Consider the following 23,740-nt stretch of genomic DNA (forward strand, 5'->3'; position numbering starts at 1 on the left):
CACTGGAAAAACAGCTTTAAGCTACTGAACCAGCTGCCGGTTTCCCTGTCAGCAAAGGGCCCTCACCCAAGCCCAGCGACAGCGCACATCTGGAGGGAGCTGAACCAAGATGCCGCTCCTGCTTTTTGAAGCCCAGAAGCAAGCATGGGGCCGGCAGGCTGGGCTGCTGCCCCCCCTCTGCCTGTCCCGGTCCCTGTCCCCGCTGAGGGAGCTGCCAGAGCCCAGGGGCAGCAGGCCAAGGGCAGGAGCAGTGCTGCACAGAGGCGTGGGGGGAAGCCTCCAGCATTAGGATGTGGGGCTCTACGGGGATGGAAGAGGTAAATGGTTCTTGGCTTCCTCCTCTCGAGTACTGAAGTTGTTGTGCAGTGCCAGGACAATTTTCAGAAACCTTGTTAACACACACAACTCCACTTCATGACCTGAAATAATCTGACACAGAGTGAATTAAAATTTTACTTTAATTTTGAACCATTTTATAACTGCATTTTTCTCATGAAGCATCTGTATCACAGCAGGCTACAATAACTTTGGGATAAAAGGCAACTGGTAAACTGTCCAATACAAGGTTCCAAATAAACAGTTCTTACTGGCCCCTACCCAGACATATCCCAGATAAAGTTTTTGATCAAAAACATGAAATAGATCCACCTGCTTATTTTAAGCATATTAAAAAGGAAACTAATTGGACCATTTCTATTTGTCTAGTTTTTTATACAAAAAGGCTACACAATGTTACACTTTATTCAGAATACAGTTAGAGCGATTATGAATTAGTGTTCTACACCTTTACTCAATCCTTAAAAATTAGAAACTGCTGTAGCATATTCACTATAACTTAATACTACGAGAGACTTAAAAAAAACCTAACAACAATTACTGCAAAAAGAAAGGCTACTTCCAAAGCAAGCAAGGTCAGTACCATTACAGAGATTTAAAAAAAATAATAAATTTTTAACAAGCAAGGCTAGGGTTTGATAAATTCCATCTTGCAATTCATTCTTGTGCATCCTTCGTTTCTTGAATCACTCCCAAAATCCATTTGTATTATTACTCCTCGACCAAAAAGGACCAGAACAAAAAGTTTACTTCAATTGTTCCCATAGGAAACTCAGCTTGGTTAGTGTGTCAGGCACTTTCTGAGATACTAGCCCACCCCTCGAGCCCTCTCAGCAACTCTACAGGCCAATCAATGCAAGTTCATTCAGATGATACAGCTGCAAAGAGAGAAAAAAACGGGTGTCAGCATTCCCAAGTAAAGGGCTGATTTCACACATTAAGACTGCGTGAAGCCAGTGCACAAGACGTTACAGTTAATTACTTCCACACTTCACAGCAGAAGTCAGTTTGGAGTGTACTGATCATGTGTTTCCAGAGCGTTTATTCACTCTTCTGGCACACTGGGACCCAAAGGAGCCAATCCCTCCCTGCCAACCAAGTCCTCAGTCCAGTCACCTGTTTTTCTCTTTTTCTTTTGTTTGTAAATTCAAGGTTGGAGCTTCTTACCTAAAGGATGATTTACAGGTCAGTATCGAACCAGGCCAACTGATTACTGTCACCTGGAGGCAGCCCATCCATAAGGTCCTGGGCATGGCCAAGATCTGGCAGACCATCAACTGGGTAGTCAGCACCAGGGTGGTGGCCACCCATTTCATGTTCCATCATAGGGTCCATACCCAAGGCATCCTGACCGTATCCGCCAGAGTGGAAAGAACGGTAGCTAGGATCTAAGAAAGTTAAAGGTGGCAGAGGGAAAAAAAGCATAATGTTAACAGATGTTAGATGCATCAGAAGCTGCAAGTATCAGTGTGTGAGAAGATCTTGGTAGCCATCTAACGTTTTTCTAGTTCAGCCAAGTTCAAAACAATCTGTTGCCTGCCCTTAATGGCTATTCCATTGTTTGAAACAGCCTTCCAGTATGATTCTGCAGACAAAGCACACTGCAGTCAGAAGCACGAGCAGATTCCAGCCAAGCCATTAGTCTGCACAATCAACAGTTCTAAAATTCAACAATACTGCAGCAAAACCAGGCTCCAAGACTGTAGACTTGCTTCTGAAAGACTAGTCAAAAATAGCTTAGAATCCTTAGGGATAGGCTTGCGTTCAAGTCTATAGACACTTACAGACTAATACATTCAGTACAAGCTTTTTTGTTTTAAAGAAAAACTGCTCTATTGGAATTGTCAAGTCCATTTGTAAAGAATGTTAAAGATTTCTGGAAACAACAGCTCAGCGGGAGATTCTCCCACAAAGGCTCACACAAGAGACACCAGTTCTGCAACGTTCAGGCAGCTCCCATTTATTTCAGTGCTGCCACTGGTGTTGCAGAAACTGGTTATTTGAACTGGCAGTTCCCCATCTGCCTGTCTGTTTGCAATACCTTGCTGAAGAGTAATTCACTCTCCACTCATTTGCAGTTCTCCTTTAAAATCTATGACTTGACGTCATCCAACTTTAGTCAAGGGGAACTGAAGAGACATACCATCTGGGCGGTATCCAAGAGGTTCTCCCTGGGCACCAATATCAAGTCCGAGATCTGCTGTCTAGATGTACACAAAAAGTTACAAAACAGTTTTAAAATTAGGTCTTTGGGCCAGCACTCATAATTCTGAGGTTAAAAAGTTTTGAAGCTTGCCCCAGATCCCTTTTTAGCAACAGTTCTGCAGTAAGCACTGAAGCATGGTACTTCTGTAATGTGAAACACCTTTTTTATCTAAGCATCTGTATCCAGTAACAGCCAGGCTGAGGCACAGGAAACCAGAGAGCACTGGAAAGAGGGCTCTATTTGGGAATGAAAAAGACGTGGCAGGTCTATGCACACTCCTCCACAGATATACCTGCCCACCTCCTGCAGGTCAGCTGTTTGGAGACTCCCAAGCCAGCAACAGAGCTTTTAGGAGTTCTGAAGGGACCTCTCCCACTTCGTCCCATTACAGAAGTAAGCGCCTCTCTGTAGTGCGGTTGCCTAACTCCAATCTCAAAGAGATACTCCATTTTAACTTTTTTTCCCCACATTACTGTGGTAGATATAGATTTTAGGAAAACAGAAAAGTAAGCACGGATAGTACAAATCAAGGGCTACTGTTCTTTTAGTACATACATACAAGATAAGCCAGGCTAAGCTCCTGAATCTTAAGAATCTGGGGGAAGACAGCCACTTAGTGAAACCTTCCTCTACCCCATGCACACAGTTTGTTTTCAGTCTCAAATCACTGTGTAGCACTTTAAGCATGAAAAAAGGCAATGTGTGATAATCAGCCTACAAACATATTCAAGTCTAAAAGCTCAAGTTTAAGGAGAACACAAGTTGCACCCCAACACAAGATCGTTAGTCATATATCCTATACTAGATAGAAGCCTCACAGGCTGTTTTTTATGTTTATGCTTCCCTCATATCACTCATGTCTCCATTTTTACATTCAGAGTTCATTAGGTTCTGACAAGCAGCACAGAAATGTATGAAGTCCTTCTATATGGCTTTGCACAAACATAATGAGAATTACAAACTTTAGCAGCAGTGGAGAATGGTCTCCTATCTGCAAGGCAGCCACAGGCTCACTGAACCTCAACATGAAGGCAGAGCTACATCTAACACTGGGCCGGTATCCCTGATGGCATCTACACTTTACTACTGAAAGGAGGGAGGACTCGGACATAAGGTCTCCTTTTAATACAGGAGACAAAAACTCACCTCGTTCCAAGCCATTGGCTCAGTTCGGAACAGAGAGCTCGTCAATTCAACCGAAAGTCGCTTCTTATAGTCTTGTGGTTTGTCCTCAGACATTCTGAACAGCACTGCAGCTGCGTATGTTGCTATCAAAAGGAAGAGTGATTTCAGTAGAGGTTGCGTATTCCAGCAACTTTTCTAAGACAAGTACGAAACCTGTCTTTTAAGTTTACTCACCAACACCCTCGTTCCTAGAATGAAGCAGTTCTGTTAAAGGGGCAGTTGCACCTTCAGCTTCAATTGCTTCAGCTGCTTCCTTGTCTTGAGCCAGTTCACAAAGTACACCTGCAGCTACTCTCTGGATATTCTCAATGGGAGAGTACAACAACTGCAACCAAAACACAAGGGTTTCTTTAGCTCTTCTACCTGAAATGAGCTCTTCAGCACAATCTGACTTAGCGGTGCTATCAAGGAAGCGCAGGAACCATTTTCCTGGTATGTGCCACAGCACTGTCTTGAGCTCTTACTTACCTGCACAAACAGTGGAATGGTATTTAGACCCCTGATTACGATTCGATTATGAACATCGCGTGCAAGAATATGCAGGGCTCCAGTGCAGCCCTCGACAATTTCTTCCATACGCACACCCTCCTAGTTAGGGAAAGAAAAAGCATTTTTGGAACTTGAGATGTTGCGTGCTATCTTCTAAAATGACCATCGAAAAGCTGATCACCCTGTCAACAAATCAACCAAACTTGTCCCCCACATTGTGCCCCCTTCCCCCAGCAGAGCCCATAGCCACTATCTGCTGCTGGCCTTCAAACTTAACATCCCTGCCAGGTGTCAGCCTGGTTTATCTAACTAAATTCAGTAAGTGAAGCATCTCAGTGGAACTCCTCCCACTGTTCTCATTTTCATTTCACTTCATTATGAACTCCATGGCTGACAACACCAGCTCTTCTTCCCCAAGCTGGAGTAGCTTGGCAGTTCACTAAGTTTGAAACAGCAGCTATCAGTAATGAAGAGGGCCCCTCCCTCCTCTGCAAGTATTATCTATGCTCCTGTACTAGTAGGTACTGCTGCTTCCACTTGCCCACGCTAAGGCAACTTTGCTGTTGAGGTGTTTAACGGGGGGGGGGGGGGGGGTGGAAATCGAGACTGATGTTGCCACACTGACCTGGTACCTAAACAGATAACAAGTATGGAGTCTGCACAACTGCCCAGTACTTCTACAGCTTTAGGCACCCTTGAAAATACACCATAAACCGTAATAGCATTCTTAAAGCCATACTTGAGAGAAGGATGAGGCAGTTCTGGTTTCCTGGTAGAGAACTACCTGCCTTGCCAGAGTAGGCAAAACCAGCATTTCTGCTATCTAGATCAGAATTAAATGCTCAAGAGGTTCTGAGTAAAATAAGAACCAAAGTTCTGGCATTCTTATTTACTTAAGGAAAACTTGCAGGTCTGCCAAGACAGAATTATCAGCATACCAAGAGAATAACATGAATTAGAGCAAATGATAAGACAACAGCTACTTAGACCGAAGAATACATGGCTGAGGCACACTGACAAATGAGGAGTTTGAGAGGTAAGTTTTACACGTAACTTCAGTTTGTGGCAGCCACTTACCACGAACTGCTGTTGTGTTCCACCCATAGAAGTACGTCGCTGGGTATCCTGATGTGCTCTAACCAGCAACTGAACTAGTCTTGGAATAGCCCCCTGCTCGCGCAGCGGGGCGTGGTTTGCAGGACAGAGCGCCAGGTTGCGGATCAAACCAACGGTAGCCTGCAGTTAAGGAAGGGGGTGGGGAGTAAGAGAATGTCACTGCTGGGCTCGCTGTTAGCAATTTCTTTTTTTTATCAGTTGATCCCAAATGCTTAAATGTCTAAGACACAACAGTTCCTCAATTCAAGCAACTTTCCCATCAGACAAATTACTTTCCTCAACACCCTGGAAAGTATTTTTCACAGTTAAAGCTACATTTAAAAAAAAAAAAAGCACCGGTTTTCAGCACCAGGAGTTGTTAACTATTACTTACCTTGATCAAAGGCCAGTGCGACGGCGGGTGCAAGAGTTTAACCACCACTGGGAGTCCGTAATGGAGACGTACTGCATTTTGAGCCATCTCAGCTTCTTGATGTCTGCTGGTGAGGTGACGGAGCGCACAAATAGCAGGTTCTGTGATGTCTTCCCTGTCTCCAGCCCGAAGAACTGTGCGCACAAGAGCCTCAATGCCACCAACCTGGCAGACCATCATCTTGTTCTTGTAATTGTTGCAGGTAAGGTTGGAAAGGATGCCAGCAGCACAAGTCACAACATTAATATCATCTGATCCTAAAAGCTGAACAAGAGTTCCTAGAAGGCCCTCCATGCCCTCCTGCAAAAAAGGAGGGAAGAAAAATTTAGTCTCTCTCCTCTTCCACTATGTTGGCTTTTGATACTGAACCCCTAGAAGAGCCATTTACCTGCTTTGTTGCAGCATCTGACAAATTTCTCAGAGTCCAGAGACAGTTCTGGACAAGACGCTGACTTGGATCTGTGAGGTGAAGTCCCAGAGCTTGCATCCCACCTAGAAGACAGTACAGATTTGACACTGTTACTCAGACGCTCAACTTGTGAACAGTCACATCCTTCTCCTCCCTTAAGTCCGAGTGCATATCTCACAAGCTTCTGGAACTTTCTTGGCATTAGTATTGTAACAAGGCTAGGCCCTAACCCTTCATCCCAGAGAAAAAAAACACTGAGATCCTCTTTGTGACACCAGGCCTTTTAAATGTATGCATATTCTAAGGGGACCATTCTGACAATGCTCAACCACTAAGCCGCCCAGCTATCAACACAGACTTACGTAAAACAGACTGCCTTTTATATTTCTATATATAAACTAGTTATGGACTGAAGAACCAACCCAAGTTCTATTTGATGCTGGCAGTTTCTGTTCTTATGAGGAATGTACAGATCCTGAAGCACTATCTCACTTCTTAAGTTATCAAGGGTACAAGGTACTTACCAGCCTCAACAATAGCAGGTTTGTTGCTGGAGCAGACTGACAACACCTTCAGCACCCTACTTGTGGTCCACAATAGTTTCTCATAGGTATAGGTCCTCATTATGTTTACTAGAGCCTGGGGTCCACCACTTGCCAGAATAATCAGCTGGGAGACAGCAAAGATAACATTTATCTGTCACTTCCTGCGCATGTCAGCATGCAGTAGTTTTGCTGGCTTACACACATCAGGTTACAGCTCTCTAAAAAACTGTTCACATCGGCTGGTGCAGTCTTTTAAGTTTTCCGATCTCACTATAAGCATGACAATTTCTGCAAAATAATTCCTGCGTCCCTCACCTTGCAGGGTCAGGACTGACTGCCAAAAGCCCAACCATCTGAAGATTCAGAATAAGGAGACCAGTACTCAGAAACTGTTAGGCCATTCACAGAACAAGCTTGCTCATATAAAGCGCTGCAATAGCAGAGGCACTTACTTTACTTTCTTGATTGCCATACGCTAAAATCTGAAGGCAGTCCGTTGTGATGGCCAAGAATTTGACGTTTGTCTTGTTGAGCAAGGCAACCATTTTCTGCAGCCCACCAGCTAGACGGACAGCCATTTTGGCTCCTTCCTGATGTAACAGGAGATTGTGAAGAGTTGTAATGGCATAGAACAGCACAGAGTCCACTGGGGACCTACAGAAAGAAAAAAAACCTCTGAGTACCTGCACCTACCAGTACCAACTGAAAAACACAAGTACTGTCCTAGTAGTCCACATACCCAAGCATTTTAACCAAAGCAGGGATGCCTCCTGATTTGAAGATTGCCAACAAGCCTTCACGGTGATGCGACAGATTGTGTAGTGTACCTGCAGTACAACGGGCTGTTTCCACATCGTTTGTATTTTGCATGGTACGTACAATAGCAGATACCATCTGGGGAGATCTCATAATAGCATGGCGAGACGCTTCCTTTTTGGATAACTGATGAACCATAACTGCAGCCTTGTTCACTACCACCTACAGAAATATTTGAAGGAAGATTTTAGTTTTAAGGTCACTGAAGAAGCCCCACAAGCAAGCTACACTGAGGCAAAGAAAATGCTTACCTGGTCCTCATCATTCAACAGTTTGGTCAGTTCTGGGATTGCACGAGTTGCGAGTTCAGCATCATCTTGGTAGTTTATCAAATTAACAACAGCATGTTTTAACATCTGGGATGGCTCAGCCAGGCGTTGCACATTAGTTGGATGAGCAGCATCAAACTGCGTGGATGGGATTTGCATCCCTTCATCCAGTGTTTCAGGGAACATAGCTGCACGCACTCTCTGAGCTCTAGTCATTGCATACTGGCCATCAATATCTGAAAAAAAAAAAAAAAAAAGGCTAAGTCATTACCTCAAACTAGGAATAAAAAGCTCACCTTCTAGATTGGTACTCAGTATTTACGTTTCTATATTGTTAAGAAAACAGGTGTAATAGAAAAGGCCTCACCAGCAACTTGCTCCTGGGTAAAGGACTGAGAGAAGCCCTGCTCCCACTCATACAGCACTTGTGTCGTGTCCACATCTTCCTCTTCAGGATTTCCCTTGCCACTCAAGGAGGGAGCAGTTGTTGTGGCACCAGAATGGATACCAGAGTCCAGGTATGACTGCTGCTGCCAATGACTGACTGCTGCTTTTCTGTCTGGCTCCATTGCCATATCCAACTCCATCAAGTCAGCTGTAAGAAATCATTGTTGAACAATTAAGTTCAGTTCAATTACTCCAGCATGTATTAATTTTTCAAGAGATGACACAGATTTAAAAGAAAAATTAACTGTTATAAACAACTACCTCAACCCAGCAGAGGTAGCACTGCAAGTGAGACAGCAGTTTTAAATGGAGGCTTTATGTCAAACCAGTGCAGACATTATAAACCCAACCAACAAGCAGAGCAATCACCAATACTGTGACCGTTTTAGTCTACTGCCTAAAGGCTCCCCTTTCCACATACTATGATTAGATACCTGACTGTACTCAGGGGACTCAAAATGTTTACGACAAGCTTGTTTGCAGGTTTGAGTTCCAGTGTAAGGTATTAATGACTGTAATAGAGCAGACATTACTCAATTCAAGTGACTTAAGGTTAAAAAAGGGGAGTAAGGAGCCAGTTTAACTGCTCTTTATTAGAACTACTAGATTCTAATAACAGGAATTGTAATGCACTATATACCTTGGGTTGCCATGGTCCTTGTGCTCCCAGAACTCTTTCCTGCTACTTTTTAGAGACCCTAAAAAAGAGCAAGGTAAGAACTTTATTAAACACTAATCAGAGCTAGTAAGACAGGATTTCATATCTGAACACCAGAATGGCAAACTAAGACTTCTGATGTCTTGCCATTTCATTACTACAGTGAGTATATTCAAATGCTAATTAGCAAACCCCCATGGACAGAGATGCAAAAGAATGAGATGTGTCACCCTGACTTTTTCTGGCAGACTGTATGTAAGGTATATTCTCCACTTAAAGCTGCAAGAGGAAAAGAACTGAAGACTGACCACGATAAAGCCATTTTTTACTTCACTATCCTTGCGTGAGATGACATCCAGACATTAAAACTCCACAGGTTAGACATGCCACAAACACAAGGGCTAAATATCAGACTTCCTCATTTACCTCAAAGACAAATACTAGCAAAACCATTTGACACAGGGCTACTCAAAATGACCATTTAAGGCAGGCTGCTATTATTTCAGTGGTACAAAGACTACCTAAAGAATTATAATTGAACCTCCTCCTTTACTCCTTTCCTGTACCATAGGAAAGGTTTCTTCCAACACAAAATACTCTTTCCTTGAAGTTAAACTGAAAATTGAACTAGCCTTACAAACAAGTGATCTCCTTTAGTTGCATACATTAAGTCACCAAGCTCACTTTAACACAGAAAGCCAAGATAATTGAGGGCAGGAGGCTGATATACAATGAAAAGCCCTAACAATCTTCAGTATACACCTCCATTTGATATCACCAAGCAGTATGGAAGTATTTGTACCATAAATTTGTAGCTGTCTCTTCACTAACAACACAGAAAGAGAAATTCGAGGCCACAGCTTCACGAGTCACTCAAAACTGTCATACTTTTATTTCATTTACTCCCCTTCCCCCCACAGTCCAACACTGTTTTCAGCAGACACAGAGCTGGTGACAGCCTATTCTGGGAGCTAGCCAAGCAGAAACATTTGTAGTGGTAACTAGTGCAGTGAACAAAACCATCTCTTCCAGCAATCAGCTTTCAATGTGCTGCTAGGTGTTAGAGCTATGCTGATCAAAACATTCCTAGACAATGAAGTAAAAGCAAGCAACTAATCTCTTTAAAGGACAGGTTTGCAGTACTGTGTCAGGAGAACAAAGTCCATTTGATGCTGTATTTGTGTAAAGACAGATTTCCCAGTTTAAGAGTTTCCTTCAGCAGCACCTTTTAGAAAATGATAATTAAAAGACAGGCCTGAAGTTTTTTTTAAGTCTCACTGAATAGGTTAGGCAACTCTGAGGCAATCTTGTATTTCACTGTCTCTGAGCCAGCTGCAGGATACTCCAGCAGCTCCTGAGCAACCTCGTTACTTTGCTGTACAAATGCCAGTGCTGTTTGTCCTGACTCTGCACTCCTCACAACTTTTGGCAGCAATCCCTCCCTGGCTCTTTTAAAATGGACAGTAGATCTGCCTCTGCAGCAGATAAGCGGCCTTGAGCTGATTTAAGACATAACACAACATGCAGTAAGTACCCTGCTATGCAGTTGGAAACACTTAGGTCCCTAAACTGGTCCCATTCCACAGCCTGGAACAAACTAGTCAACAAGTCTACTCCTCACAGTCCGCATGGAGCATACACTGACAATACTTTTTTTTTTTTTTCAGTCCCTCAAACACTGGATTCTTCCAACATGCTGTTAGGAGTTTAGGAGTAGCAGTGGTAGGGGGAAGGAAAAACTATGCCATGCTGTCAGTTCACCACTAAGACAAAAATTCTCCTGGGTAGCTGAGTTGGAGGAAATGCCTATACAAAAGCTTGATAGCTCCCTTCAGGTCTTACACATTACTTTGCCAGCCTTATTAACACCTTCCAAACAGAAAGCAGAATAGCACCAGAAGTAAAATTGTATCTTTGCTCCCTGTAGTCCTCAGCCCAAATCAGATGCAACATTTCCAGCAGAGAACTGGGCAAGATCTAGCTGCTATACCCAGTTACCAATATGCTTAGGACAAAAGATTATTTTGATTGTAACCTTTCCTCTATCCTCCTATCAGGATGCAGCTAATAAAAATGATCATCAAACTAGTTTTGACATTAACATACTGGTAGTTGAACCAGCCAAGAGCATTGACTAGGCTTTGAGATGTTTATTACCACCTTAGATCCAAATATGCAAAATAGAGCTTGGGAACAATGTTTATGATTTCCTTCCACTGTTGAATTCTGCACAAATGAGGGCAGCTGGCTTACAGCAACTGCACCTAGAAACGATTGTTTCAATCTCAGCAGCCTTAAGAGATCAGAAGAGTAGCTGTACCATTAGGTGTAATCCAACAGATCAGACTAGCCACTGAATCGCAACACTACTCCAAAATAAAGCTGAAGGACATCTACAAAATAGCAATGAAGAACACTGGTTAAGTGTTGAGAACTGCATCACCAGTCAGATAATCAGTCTTTGAAATGCTGACCTTAGATCAGTATGGTGGCTGCACCTGCAAGTTCCCAACATCCTAATCTGCATTTCATACACCTGCAACCCCCCAGTAATTCCAGGGAGCAGTTTTTTATTTAGATGGGAAATGGGTTTTAATCCTAAAAGTTAAAGATAACTGCAGGCCGAAGGTAGCCATGGAAAAGGGGTACATTCTGTTTGGTTTCTGTAACTGAACATTCTCCCATGTTTTCCTTCCCATTCGCTTCTCATTTTACAAAGGTGTAAACTGAGTCCAGACAAGCTGCTGGACTTTGTCTTCCTGTGTGTCACTGACAAGGTTAACTGCTACACATACAAAGGGAGCACCAACCCCAGCCTAGGTACAAATGTTTGTGCTGTTCATTTTCCTGACAGAAACTGGGTCAATACATGCAGGGTGGGGGTGAAGTGGTGGCAGAGTGTAAACAAAAGGAAAAAAAGAAACCACACCAAACCACAAACTGCTAGGATAATTAAGCTTGTAGTCTTCAACCACGAAGCATATACCAGCTCCTTTAAATCGAGCTTCTGTTCAAATTTATTGAAGGACACATGGCTAGTAACATTGCACTGTCAAGGTCTGTAATACAGACCTTAAACATCAGGAAGAGACAGAAAGACTCAGTATACTTTACAAACTTTAGCATAACAGCAAGCTTCTGTAAGCCTCACTATTTTTGAAGACCACCTGGTGCTTGGAAGTCAAGTCTGAATTTTGATAAATGTCACATTATACAGAAGTTCATATGGACGTACTGCCAGGAGTTATGGGACTTAATTTCCTAGGGTTTTAATGGAGATTGGGTTTTTTAAAATATGCATTAAATTCCTCATATTAAGAGCAATGCAAGACATTGTGCTAGACTGTATTGTGTATTGTCAGTCCCAACCTTGAATTTGAATTCTAAAAAAACTGAGAAAAAACAATTCTGCAAGTTCAGCAGGCTTATGAGCTAATAATTTCAAATTACTACAGAAGACAATTCAAATTTTTTGGTTTTCAAAGGAATATTTTGATCACAAATAAACCTCAGGTATTAACTTTTGATTTTGAAGAGTTAAGCACATGTCAAAGAAGTCAAGACTATAGCATTTCTCAAATCTGAAAAAATAATTCTGAATAGCTTTGGTAAAACCTAGTTTGGTTTTGGTTAAACTCCATCAGGACACAGAGAGCACAGCGAATTGTTTATTTCTCCTCTGTCATACAGACAACAAGAACTAAGTATAGCCTATCTAGGGTACTGAGTATCGACCTGACTTTTACCTGCCTGGTATATGAAGACTACAGCACATTTGCACCTCTGCTGCAGTTTATCTAGGATAAACCCATTTTCACTGTCAGCTAAATCAGTTTGTTAGCCTCCAAAACAGCTCATATTTGCAGCTTATATTAAATAAAAATGTGTCGATCTTCTTTCAAGGTTACTACCTTAACCTTAATAGAATCCCTTCATTAAGATTGACTCATGTTACACCCAACTGATCTGATAAGCAGATCCCCTCCCCTTTGTAAAGCAAGCCAAACTTAAAGTCTGCAAGTCTTCCAGAAATCTTTTGCTTGAGAGCAGCACGTTATTAAACCTTGTATGAGAAATCAAGGCTGATACATCCAATCATGATCTATTTAAAGGGAACATGTCTACTGACCAAGTTTTCATACATTTGTCTCATCTAGGACAGGCCAAGCAACCACATCTTTAAAATAACCATCAGTGCCAAATGAGACATTTTCTTACATAGATCAAGCAGATCTTAATCTTCTTGTGACGGTTACAGCAGTTAAAAACACATATACTCTACATACAAGTGATGAGAAGTACATGTACTGGGGAATAAATTTTCTCCATGTGCTCCAAAGTTACTGCAAGCATTACCAAGGTGGTACTGGAAGCATTCTTTGGGTCTAGTTTTATAACTGGTCTTGTTTCAGGCAAATGCCTGCCAGTGATGCTGCAGGTATATCTGCTTTACAAAGAGTCAGTAGCCAAAATATACAGGCAACACCAGTTCCACAACTAATAACACCAGACAACTACAGCACTCCTATCTCTGTTCTTGGGTCATAGGAACAAGAACTTAATGTAGCAGAAGCTTCCTAATTAACCTCAGTTTCCAAGTGGAGGTTGTGGGAAATACTTTCAATTAGGGATTTTTAAATTTAAAAAAAAAAATCCTTTGATTGTACCCTGGAAGTTGTTACTCTCTTCTAGAAAAGGAAGCAGGGGGGAATGGGGGGGTGGGGTGCAGGGAGAGGCAATCATCTAAGTAAGACAATACCAATAATGGAAACTTTCAAGAAGCTTTCATGGTATAGAAGCTGTCAGGCATGTGTGGCTGACCTGTCTCCTTAAGCAATTTTTGGTCTAACCTACCCCACAGCTATAAGCACTCTTGCAACAGACAAAGCTACTTCTACTGATTTTAGTCTTATGAAGACATGATCTGAGATAGTCACTTTAATATGCATTAAGAGTAGCACTAAACTGATTAACATGAAGCCTAGAAGAAGCAGAGTTATTTTTCTTTCTTCAAAGATGGAAGCTTAGAATCAGTTTATACCTGCCTACTATCTATTTGGGTTTTTTTATAGAAAAGTCAAGTCTTAGTCTAGCTGAAGAAAATGTGGCAGCTACAGTATGATAGAGAATGAAGTAAGGAGAAGTTACAGGTGACCTATTAAGAACTGATTTACAGATTGCCTATCCACAGATGAAAACAAGGATGGTACTTGTGGAAAGTAATGATCCAGGGTATTTGCATTTGATTTCTAACTTAAACAATTCTAACTTTTGCATAACAAAGCAAGATAACTTGGGAAGTTAAAATGATTGTCATTTGCCTCCTAGGTCTCAATTTAGGAAACTTTCATTTTATATCTTCAAAGGTTAAACAAGTTCAAGCATTTTTACCAACAGAAATCTGCTGTATAACTTCTAATTATTCCTTATCCAAATGGGGATAAAGTCCTCTTCTCCCATATCCTCCCAGATATTCCAAAACTTAACTTTGAGGATTTTTATCTGGCTTCTACTGAGCTCTGGGGTAAACTGTAGGTCATTCTGAATGCCCTTCATGTATCAGATGATTCTGTAAGATTGGTAGGAAGTCCTGAAAGTCCAGTTTGTGTTGTGTATTTTAAGGGATTTTAAAAGCTTGTGGTAGGAATGACAGTTGGCATTTACATTTTTTCTACACAATGAACAGAAGATACTTTATTTCAAAGTAGGAAAAGATAACATGCTTGAGTTTCACTCTGAAGACTTGCATTTAAAAAAATTTTAATTCTTCCTGTACAGAGGTATCACACAGAATTACATACCAGCTTTCCTTAAATACATTCCATATCCACAAAGCAAGTACTGCACAGCATTCCCACATTCTGTCTAAAGTAGCAACATGTGCATTTCTGTCACCTTGCCCACTCTGAAAGGAATAGTTGTATGCAGTGAATGGAGATTATTTTGAAGTTCTATGCAAGCATTAGAGGGCCTTGATTATTGTCAAATTAGTCACTTACCAGCAGTGACTTCTGGATTAAGAAATTCAATTTTTCAAATCCCTCCTCACACCAGCAGTTTAAGGACCTGGATGGACAAAGACTATGAAACTCATTGAAAACTGGCTGTGAAATATTGCTTTAGGGCTGTAAGTGATCACATTAAACAAAGCAATGGGCCACTTGGATAGAGACAGTGAAGTTAAGGTTCACCTTATTATCTATACCAGGAATCAGAAGGTAAAACGTAATGTTTTTCATATTAATGTCAGGCTTCCTTCTGCTTTCAGAAGGCTGATATTTAATGCTGGGTAAAAATATCTTGTCTTAGGCCATCTGAAGATATCCTAAGAAAATGGAAGTAACTTATACAGTACGTAACATCAAAAGGAAACAAGTCAAAGCATACAGCCAATTCTAAAATGAAAAAGACCCATGGGTTTCCACAGCTTAAGCATTTCTATCTTCTTTTGGGTTAGAGGATAGAAACACTCATCTGTAGCCTTCACTACCACTTCAAAAGAAAGACCATGGCAAGAGACAGAGCAGCATTACTATATTTAAGTGTTGTTCCAAGATACAGCGAACCTCAACTGTTAGTAGTCCTACTGAAAACAAAGAGCTACCAATAACCTGTACACCACAGCACGAACCCAAGCTGAAATTTAGCTTCTGATCCTAGACTGCAACAGAACAAATTCATTTGTAAACTTTTAACTCATGACAACTGCTCTGGTCATTTCTTCAAGTGATATTTGCTTAACATCATTCCCTCCAACCAGTAAAGCAAGAATACTTCAGAGATAAACTCGATATCCATCCAGCTCAAATTTATCCAAGACCAAATACTTCAGACAAGGCATTCTACTGGTGCCTGCAGAAAGGTACAAGATGTCTTGCAAACAGCAATACGTTCTATTTTTAGATTTAGATAATCAGATCACAATAAATTTGACTTTGAACCCAGAATATACAAGAGTCTTAAACAGTTCTGGAAAAATCTTTTAACAAGACCTGAAAGTCTAAGATATGTTTCCCCTATCAAACACTAGGAAATTAAGAGGCCTGAACAGTATCCGCTTTACTGACCTCAAAGGTTAACAGGTTGCAACTTCCAAGCTTTAAATAATACACCCTGAAAGAGGCAAACTAGCTCAGATAATCCACAAAATTAAAGCGGAAGAGGGGCATCTGACAGCACACACAGATCTGCCAATGCTCACTCCAAGTTACCTCTGCTTTTAGCCAGTTTTTTACTGCTTCATTTCCATTTCATTATTCCTTTTATCCTTCAGGCATCCCAGTTTGTTATTACATCAATTGTTCTGCCTTCTCAGCCTTTGTCTTCTGCCTTAGAAATTACCTAAAAATTCCTGTCCATTACCAAGGCAGAAAAGCCTCCCTACACGAGCTTTTGTTAAGGTTTTTTCTAAGAGTTCGTTTAATGCCACATCAGAAAATAAAGTGTTATGCCTGTCTATTTTCAGTCATCTCAGCAATCTAAGACCAATTATGATCACAGAGCAGAGTTCCTATTCACATGCTCATTACCTAAAGCAAACAGCATGCAAATATTTCTGTTCTTGCTAGACTTCTCTAAGTTGATTACAACTGTTTAATGGAACCGAAGTGCAGGCAGCATCTGGTAGTCTTGACGAGACTTAAGCATTGGGTTAGCTGGATTAAAAGCGGATTTATTCCTCAAAATAGTGAAGGAAAGACTCAGGTTATAAGGTCAGAAAACTCAAGGCTCATCTTTGAATCCACGCAGCCTTAAGCACACGTGGCAGAAGGGAGGGAAAGGGGCCACAAGAACTTTACAACGCAGCTGTAAAGCTACATTCTACCACACTTCACTTGAATTAGCATTGGAGCACTACAGAGTGTCGTGATGCTATAGGACACCCACCTGTTCTACCCTCCCCCTTCTCCCAACTGGGACAGCAGGCTAGTAAAGAATCACACTTCCTAGCCAGCTTGCCAAATGATCAACTGTGACAACTCATTAATTCTCAAGTGCAGCTGAGACTGTACTGTTAAGTGTTGTAAGAGCCACATTTCGGTTTGCTCACGCTAAATTCAAAATGCCACCCAGAACATAAGTAGTTTTAATCGATCACTGAACAGCAACTTCAGCCACTGACCAAAAGTTGCGGTAACAAAATGTATCAGAAATAGACTTGGTGAGCTTTCGCTGCCAGATAGGATATCTTTCCGCTGCAGGCATCTAGCATCACAAACAGTGCTTTGAGCAACTAACACAGCAATTTAGGCACCAACAGCTTGTGCAATTAGTCAGGGTCTTCACAGGTACTAAGGTTTAAGCACCCTTTTAAAAACAACCCATTAAGTTTCAATAAAGCAACCGTTGACATCAGTCCAAGAGCCACTGCCAGCCATCAAATACTAGAGATAACAGATCTATAAAATGTTGCGAACAAACAGAGCAATTCAGAACAAGTGCATCAGGTGACTTAATGAAGTTCACCTAGGCACTAATCTGCATGATCATTCTAAGAGACGAGCATAAGAAATGAACATTTGAATCTGCCAGGAAGCCTCCCCAAAAATGAAGCTGGCAGTATCACATAAAGGTTCTTTAATACCTTTGATGCACAGTACGCCACTCTTTAGGACAGACATTTTAGAAAAACTTTGGTGGAAATTACACACTGATAGGACACCTAGAGAAGTCAAAAAGGTAAAAGGTACTTGGGAGCAGTTACCTACCACATTATTTCTTACAGCTGTCAGTAGTGCCCTACAGAATTTTGTTTGATGCTGGCCAGATCCTAAGGCTGCCAGAGTCACATGGCTGGACATACCGCAACTTTTCACATAGCCCCATACTTAAGAGCATACTTACACTATAGTAGCTGAAATCTCACAGCACTGGATCTTGTCACTTCAGAGAAGTTAGTCTTTGGATCCACAGCACAATTATTTTGCCCTTGACCTTAGAGAAAACATTGAGGAGTTGCAGGAGGTCTGTCAACATAATCCTTTACATTCGAAGTCACAGGCAAGTAAACCAGCAGCTTCTAACAAGCTCCGCAAACAAAACAAAGGGATCTTCTCAAAGACAGCTACACTTTCTGCACAGCGTATTTGTTTGTCCTCTATAGAAATCTCTGGTTATTTCAAAGAGCTATAAGCAGCAGCTGTGCTCAAGCTGACAAATTATCAGATCATGTTTGAGAGTAATGGCTTAAGAGAACTGGCAAGTGTACTGCAACACTTGTAAAATCTATCACTTTAGTCATCAAGACTGGCTCCAAGTACCTATGTATCCTTCTTCACTGTCCAAGAGAGGAAATTATGGTAATCTTTACATTTAAGATGTGAGGAACTGTTTCAACCACTAATCAGGTGTTACACATCCAACTTGCCAACAAAAGTAATAATTGTCTTCACATAATGTACATATCAATCCTTTGACAATAGTTTGCAGCTCAGTATTAAAGGACTGGTATGACAGTTTCAAGTTTATGAACTTGCATTAGGTTCATAAAGACATTATCAACTCAATTACTCTTATGTCTTAATTGTTTTGACCAACTAACCACCAACTCATGCAAGTAACCTCAAAACAGTTACTAACTCACTTCCGTTCAGCAATGAATTTACTCTGAGATCTTTTGGTCATAAGCATTTCTAGTTAGGGTTTCACCCAGTATTCATTATGTTTGAGTATCTTCGTGGATGGGCAAAACATTAAGAGCGGTTTTATTACCACAGCTTAGAAAGTTACCCCCTCGTATTCACAGGACATAGTTAGATACCTACATTATGCATACTCCTCCTGCTTTTCTCAGGGATGAGCTAGTGTTTCTATCTAAAGTTCAGTTTGCCAGCAGTACTGTCCTAAAACTTTGCACTGATTTGTAGCTTTTGGACATCTTTGATTAAGATGTCTGTAGCAGAGATGACAGTAGCCAGGATCAAAACATCATTCTTTAGTCTTACCTAGCCACCCATATACAAAAAAGCTGCTATCTTAAGCATTTAGAGATAACCTATGAGAACTTCGACAAATATTATGCATTTCATTTCACACTAAAGCTCAGCAACAAACTACCGCCAGCCCTCAAGCTTCCTGCCCATTTAGTTTTGAGTTTCAGAAAGATACTTAATGGTTCTGCAATCATTTATTATGACGGCATACATCACTAACAATAAGGTTAACAACCACTGTATTACAGAAGCATCTTTCCCACCTGCCTGGGTAGACTTTAAAACGTTCACTTCCACTCTAATACAGCAACAATTTTGCAAACAACCTCTCTTCCAAACCAAGAAGTATCTAACCATAATCTAGTTTCTTCTTAATCTGCAACCATGTAGCCAACCCCGAACACAGATGCTAAACATTAATCTCCATGGTTTAAGAAACCAGAGTGATTAGTCATAATTGCACTGACACTAATGAAATATTTATGAATCTGAAAGTGGCTGCCTTTGCTTGTCTGTCAGAATAACTATGTATTTACAATAAGACATACCAACACTCCAGAAAGTACTGTTTAAGCAGCAAGCATGCTAATGAAGCCTGACACTATAAAATGTTTCTTCAACTCACTTTTAATTAAGGCAAACTGACAAGGCAACAGCATTTATCAGCACCTTTAGGATGTTAAGGTTTCTGGCCACTGGAGGGCACCTGAATTGTTGCCAAGACAATACAGAACTACGTGCTACAGTTGCTGCAGAGTTGGCAAACTTCTCTACTCCGATTTATAGAAGTCTATTTAGCACAGTAAGTCACCCTAGAAATGCTAGTTCCAGCAAATATACTTACAGTGCACACTGTGCGTTTGCCAACTCCAATAAGATCCAGCTAGCTCGTAATACCTTTTTAAAAGCAGCGACATAGAAGACTAGATTAACCCTTTCAACCTTTAAGGTAATTTATTCCTTAAACAAGGCTCCAGAGTTGATTTAGTATTAAGTAATACAGCAAGTATTATTACTTACTGTATTATACTTCTGCAGTATAATCCAGAAGTATTATACTTCTGCAGTATAATCCAGAAGTATTATACTTCTGCAGTATAATCCAGAAGTATTATACTTCTGCAGTATAATCCAGAAGTATTATACTTCTGCAGTATAATCCAGCCAGTGTACCTCATTTCCTAAAGCAAATTGGAATATTAACAAAAAGTTCTTCTGCAACAGTGTCTGCACCCATGCTTCCCAAAGCCAACAGAGGCATAGTACACATTCGCTTTCACATCGTAGCAGAGTGAATAGGTTTGTGAGGGCAGGCTGAGCTACACATTTCACCCGCTCACCTTATCAGGTGTTCCAGACAAAAATTCCAGAATAATATTTCCATTAGTTCTCCCCCTTGCACTTGAAGTTACCTGTAACTGCAAAAAATTTCCCTGGCTCCTTTCTTCTCGGGAGAGGCAACACAGGCCACACAACGCTAGCATATTAAGCCATTACCCTCTTGGGCTAAACCCTGATCCCATACTACAGCAAGTTTTACCTTGGAATCAAGTGCCAGAAATGGATATTAAAAGTTAACCACTGTCAGGCTACCTTGCGCTGGCAAGTCTAACCAATTCAGTTGGTGCATAACATCAAAGAACCCCAAAACAAGTTTTCCAATGCTGAACTAGAAAGTCAGCAATATTGCCCTGCCCATCTGACCAGGATAATCATTTTATCTAAAGAGACAAGAAAAAGTCACACGCAATACTGACTGCCACGGAGTTTGCAGAATTTTGCAAAGTCAATGCGGTGCCATTTCTAAGTTACCACACAGTCGCCCAGCAAGGAGGAGGGCTCAGAGCTTGCAGACGTGTGCTGTGAGGACCCAAGAGCAAGTCCCAACTGCCTGCACAGTTCCTCAGAAAGTTTTATCGGGCTTTGCGAAGTATGATATTCAAGATAAGTAAGGTCAGTCCTGATTTTCCTGCCATGGTATGCAGTCTATCAGTCACAGAACACGTTTTGCTGCAGGCAACTGCATGATCACCACAACTCCTGCGTTACCAGCTTTAACTACGAATTAACATGAGTGAGTTTGATTACTGCTGTATTTGCACACCAGTCTGCCTACTAAACAATATTTTACAGAAACATCCTGACCCAGGAGTTTCAGACTGTACATTCAGACTCCAGTTTATAAGACTGAACCTTAGAATAGCCATGTTTCCTGACCCATTCTTGCTACTACCCCTCAAAATAGCACAAAGTTAGTTTAGAAGGCCACCAGTACTAACTTGCCTTTACATCTGAACTAACTTTCTGAAATACTATGTTCTGCATAATTAAACGAGTTTTTGGTGATGTTAATCATGGAAGACCAACCGTTTCACAAAGAAACCTGAAGGGCAGCGAGGTTTCATGGCCAAGATTTGATAAGTCAGTTATCGACACACCAGGTAGTCACAGCAAAACGCCAGTATTCACAGCAGACTATACATCAGGCAAGAAGCCCAGCCTATTTATTGCTCAGGCAAGAAAAAGGAAGCTCGTTTTACTAAGGCTGTAACACAACATTGGACAAACTGACTTTTTCAATCAAGCTTTACTTTCTATTAAATCCTTGCTTTTAGAAGCCATTGTGCATTGCACAGTCCTTTCCATCAACATGTTTTACTTATTTCTCCCCTAGACACTTCAAAATGATCAGCCATGCAGACCAACATGAACGTTCCCACGCATATCAGATTATACCTGAACAGAAAATACTGAACTAATAGCCAAGCAAATATGACATTTCTTTAGAACAACCCCAGAACGACAAGACACTCGATATGATTTTATACTGAATGGCTGAATTTAGAGAGACTTGAAGCCTTGCCTGACCATCTAAGTAGTCTCATGTTCAACAGTACCAGCCATTAGGAAATCGACACAGTGGCCACATAACTGCAGCTGTCAGCACCTTTTTATTAAAAGTGCAAGATTAACATTAGGTTCCTGGACTGTCAGTTACTGAAATTCCCATTATAACTTGGCCCAATAAACACCAGTAAGTGCCGTTTTAAATCCTTGCAGCAGTACCTTTTTATCATTCAGATGCAAAATCATAACTGGTAAGTCACTCTCTAGTGTGTCTAAACTTAATATCAAGAAAACCCCAATACTCTTTCAGGTAGTTCTCTCATCTTTGCCTTTACCATAGTCTCAGCACATAAAGAACCCGTTTTACTAAAACCCCTCCTTGATTTCCGTCCATCGACCTCAGCATACCAGCCCAGCCTCTTTCCATTCACCACTTGCATACTTTGGGGGATGGGAGGACCACAGATGTCTGGAATATACAGTGTCAGAACAATGGCTGCTCCATGCGAAAGAGATCAAGAAGTAGCTGATTACAAAGATCAACATTGCTATTCCTAAAGTCACAAGTTGCCCATAGTACCTTCAGAGCCTGTCCTTTCTTCCCAGAAGGGATAATCTTCAGCAGAGGTTTTGGGGAAGAGATTCAAAAAGCAGCCGTCGAAGTCCTCTATCAAGTTTTAGCTAGGGAAGAATTTAAGGTTTTGCTAGATTTAAGAAACCTCGCTGTTTCAGGAGTAGCTAACCATGCACCAAACAGAGGTGAACTAAGCTCTTCGGGAAAAAAGAAAAAACACAAACCACCACACAACAAAAAACCCAACACGTCTGGAGCTTCCCGTTCCGCGGGAAATCAGAAACAAGTGCCCTGTATCCTACTGGGAGTAACAGCAAGTTGCTTCCCACACCTCAGAATGAGTGCGTTAGTTGGGGAGGCTGGAGCCGCCGCCGCCGCCGCCCCGGAAAGCAGCAGGCGCTTCCCCTCGCAACACGCGAGCCCCACACTGCTCACGTCCCGAGCCAATCGCTACAGCACTGGCAACGTGGGTGTTAAAAACTTAATTTGATTGCTCCCAGCTCCGGGGAGCTTCATTTCGGTGACACCAAGAAGCATAACCTCTCCAGCAAATACGCATACAACTAAGACCGAAAGGCACCAAATTCGTTATCTCCCGCTGACTGCGGCGGCCGTGATTAGTTCATTATATTCGGCAGAAATAAACCCTCCCCTGCTCTCTTCCCCCTCCTATCACCAACGGTGGTCTGCAGCCCACCGGCGAGTCAGTACCTCCCCCCACCCTTAAGAAAAAAAAAAAAAAAGCAGCACGAAGTGCTCCGGCCTCGGCTGCAAACGCAGCCGGGAGCAGACCCAGGCAGAGCCGGGCGGCGGGGACTCGCCTTCTCCTGCAGCGCCGAGCAGCCACCCCCTCGCCCCAGGACCAGCTTCCCAAGAGACACCTCGGGACCGCAGCTGCCGCCTCCCGCAAGCGCGCAGCTGTCCGGACCTCCCAAAGCAGGAGCCCTCGTCTCCTTTCCTGCCCCCCTCCCCCTCTCCCACCCAGGCAGCACCCCCCGCCCCCCTCCTTCCCGCTCGGCGCCGGGCACACCCTGGACCCCCCAACGGCCTCGGGACGCAGCGCCCGCTCCCGCCCGCCTCGGGGCACCGGCGGCCGCTGAGGGAGGGGGGGGCCGGCCCGGGCTCGCCCCAAGTTCCCGCCGGAGAAAGTGTCACTAACGTTGCAGGGAGGCGAGAGCGCAGCGTTCCCCCGGGCTCCGGCTGCTGCTGCTGCCGCCCGGGCGATCCCGGTCCGGTCCGTCTTTCCTTCCTTGTTCCCCCGCCGCCGCTTCTTCCCCCTCCTCCTCCTCGCTCGGCTCTTCGCTCACGGCGGTGGCCCCGCCGCTGCCTCCCGGGTGGCGACCGAACGGGGCGGCGGTGCTAGTTCCCCTTGCCCCAAGCGCCGCCGCTGCTGCTCCCACCGCTGAACCGAGCGAGAGGCTTAAAATGGCGTCGCTCACAAGGAGGTTCTTATAGCGAGCGGCGGGCTCGGCTGTATCCTGCCGCCGCGGCCGGGCCCA

General features: G+C 42.5%; 1 protein-coding gene across 1 annotated transcript; it reads right to left on the reverse strand.

Moving 5' to 3' along the window:
• Positions 1–440: 440 nt before the first annotated feature.
• CTNNB1 (catenin beta 1) lies at positions 441–23,685 on the reverse strand. Its single transcript, XM_074900686.1, has 16 exons — positions 23,401–23,685; positions 8,871–8,928; positions 8,151–8,378; positions 7,766–8,019; positions 7,438–7,676; positions 7,151–7,352; positions 6,678–6,822; positions 6,133–6,236; positions 5,706–6,044; positions 5,294–5,452; positions 4,196–4,315; positions 3,902–4,052; positions 3,689–3,810; positions 2,480–2,540; positions 1,504–1,724; positions 441–1,214 (listed from the first exon to the last, which is right to left on the reverse strand). Exons 2-15 carry the CDS (start codon positions 8,881–8,883, stop codon positions 1,516–1,518), a joined length of 2,346 nt encoding a protein of 781 aa, XP_074756787.1. The 5' UTR covers positions 8,884–8,928; positions 23,401–23,685; the 3' UTR covers positions 441–1,214; positions 1,504–1,515.
• Between the last annotated feature and the right edge of the window lie 55 nt (positions 23,686–23,740).

The sequence above is a fragment of the Athene noctua genome, chromosome 2 (genome assembly GCF_965140245.1).
Source record: "Athene noctua chromosome 2, bAthNoc1.hap1.1, whole genome shotgun sequence".
NCBI classification, from domain to species: domain Eukaryota; kingdom Metazoa; phylum Chordata; class Aves; order Strigiformes; family Strigidae; genus Athene; species Athene noctua.

Bases quoted from the DNA above. Each gene is read 5' to 3' on its own strand.
- CTNNB1 (XM_074900686.1), bottom strand. The intron at 2,541-3,688 runs GTGAGTTTTTGT...GTGTACATCTAG, and splicing joins AGCCAATGGCTTGGAACGAG to ACAGCAGATCTCGGACTTGA. The intron at 1,725-2,479 runs GTATGTCTCTTC...TAACTTTCTTAG, and splicing joins TCTTGGATACCGCCCAGATG to ATCCTAGCTACCGTTCTTTC.